General features: G+C 39.4%; 1 protein-coding gene across 1 annotated transcript; it reads left to right on the top strand.

Moving 5' to 3' along the window:
- Window positions 1-164: 164 nt before the first annotated feature.
- On the top strand, window positions 165-888 carry LOC117103526 (bypass of stop codon protein 1-like; the record flags this gene model as incomplete). The annotated part of the gene is made up of 1 exon (XM_033244096.1): window positions 165-888. A coding segment is annotated over exon 1 (724 nt), but the record flags the coding sequence as incomplete, so codon positions are not given.
- Between the last annotated feature and the right edge of the window lie 7 nt (window positions 889-895).

Below are 895 nucleotides of genomic sequence, written 5' to 3'. Positions count from 1 at the left end.
CTGAGTCTGACACCATAAGTGTAGATATTACGAGTGGTGGTCAAGCTACAAACAGTGCTACAATTCAGCCTTATACCACAAGTGTGGATTCAACAAGTAGTGATTCACCTACAAGCATTGTTACAACACTGTCTGATAGAACAAGTAGTGGTGTAACTACAGAAATGGCTACAACTGAGTCTGATACAACAAGTGTGGAATTGAAAAGTAGCTCAACTACAAACATGGTTACAACTCAGTCTGACACCACAAGTGTGGATATTACAAGTGATATTACAAGTGGTGGTCAAACTACAAACAGTGCTACAATTCAGTCTTACACCACAAGTGTGGATTTAACAAGTGGTGCTTCACCTACAAGCATTGCTACCACTCAAACTGATAAAACAAGTAGCGGTATAACTACAGAAGTGGCTACAACCCAGTCTGATACAACAAGTGTGGAATTAACAAGTAGCTCAACTACAAACATGGTTACAACTCATTTTGACACCACAGGTGTGGATATTACAAGTGGTGGTCAAACTACAAACAGTGCTACTATTCAGTCTTACACCACAAGTGTGGATTTAACAAGTGGTGCTTCACCTACAAGCATTGCTACCACTCAAACTGATAAAACAAGTAGTGGTATAACTACAGAAATGGCTACAACTCAGTCTGATACAACAAGTGTGGAATTAACAAATAGCTCAACTACAAGCATGGTTACAACTCAGTCTGACACCACAAGTGTGGATATTACAAGTGGTGGTCAAAGTACAAATATTGCTACATCTCAGCCTGACACAATAGGTATGCTTACTAATCAGTCAGAAACAACAAGTTTAGAATTAGCTACAAGTAGACCAACTGCAAACATGGGTACAACTCAGTCAGATACAACAAGTGTGGA

The sequence above is a fragment of the Anneissia japonica genome, unplaced genomic scaffold (genome assembly GCF_011630105.1).
Source record: "Anneissia japonica isolate Jap-2015-1 unplaced genomic scaffold, ASM1163010v1 scaffold65231_len895_cov108, whole genome shotgun sequence".
NCBI classification, from domain to species: Eukaryota; Metazoa; Echinodermata; class Crinoidea; order Comatulida; family Comatulidae; genus Anneissia; species Anneissia japonica.
Note: the sequence above shows the minus strand (reverse complement) of the source record. Positions and strands in the feature narration are given on the sequence as shown.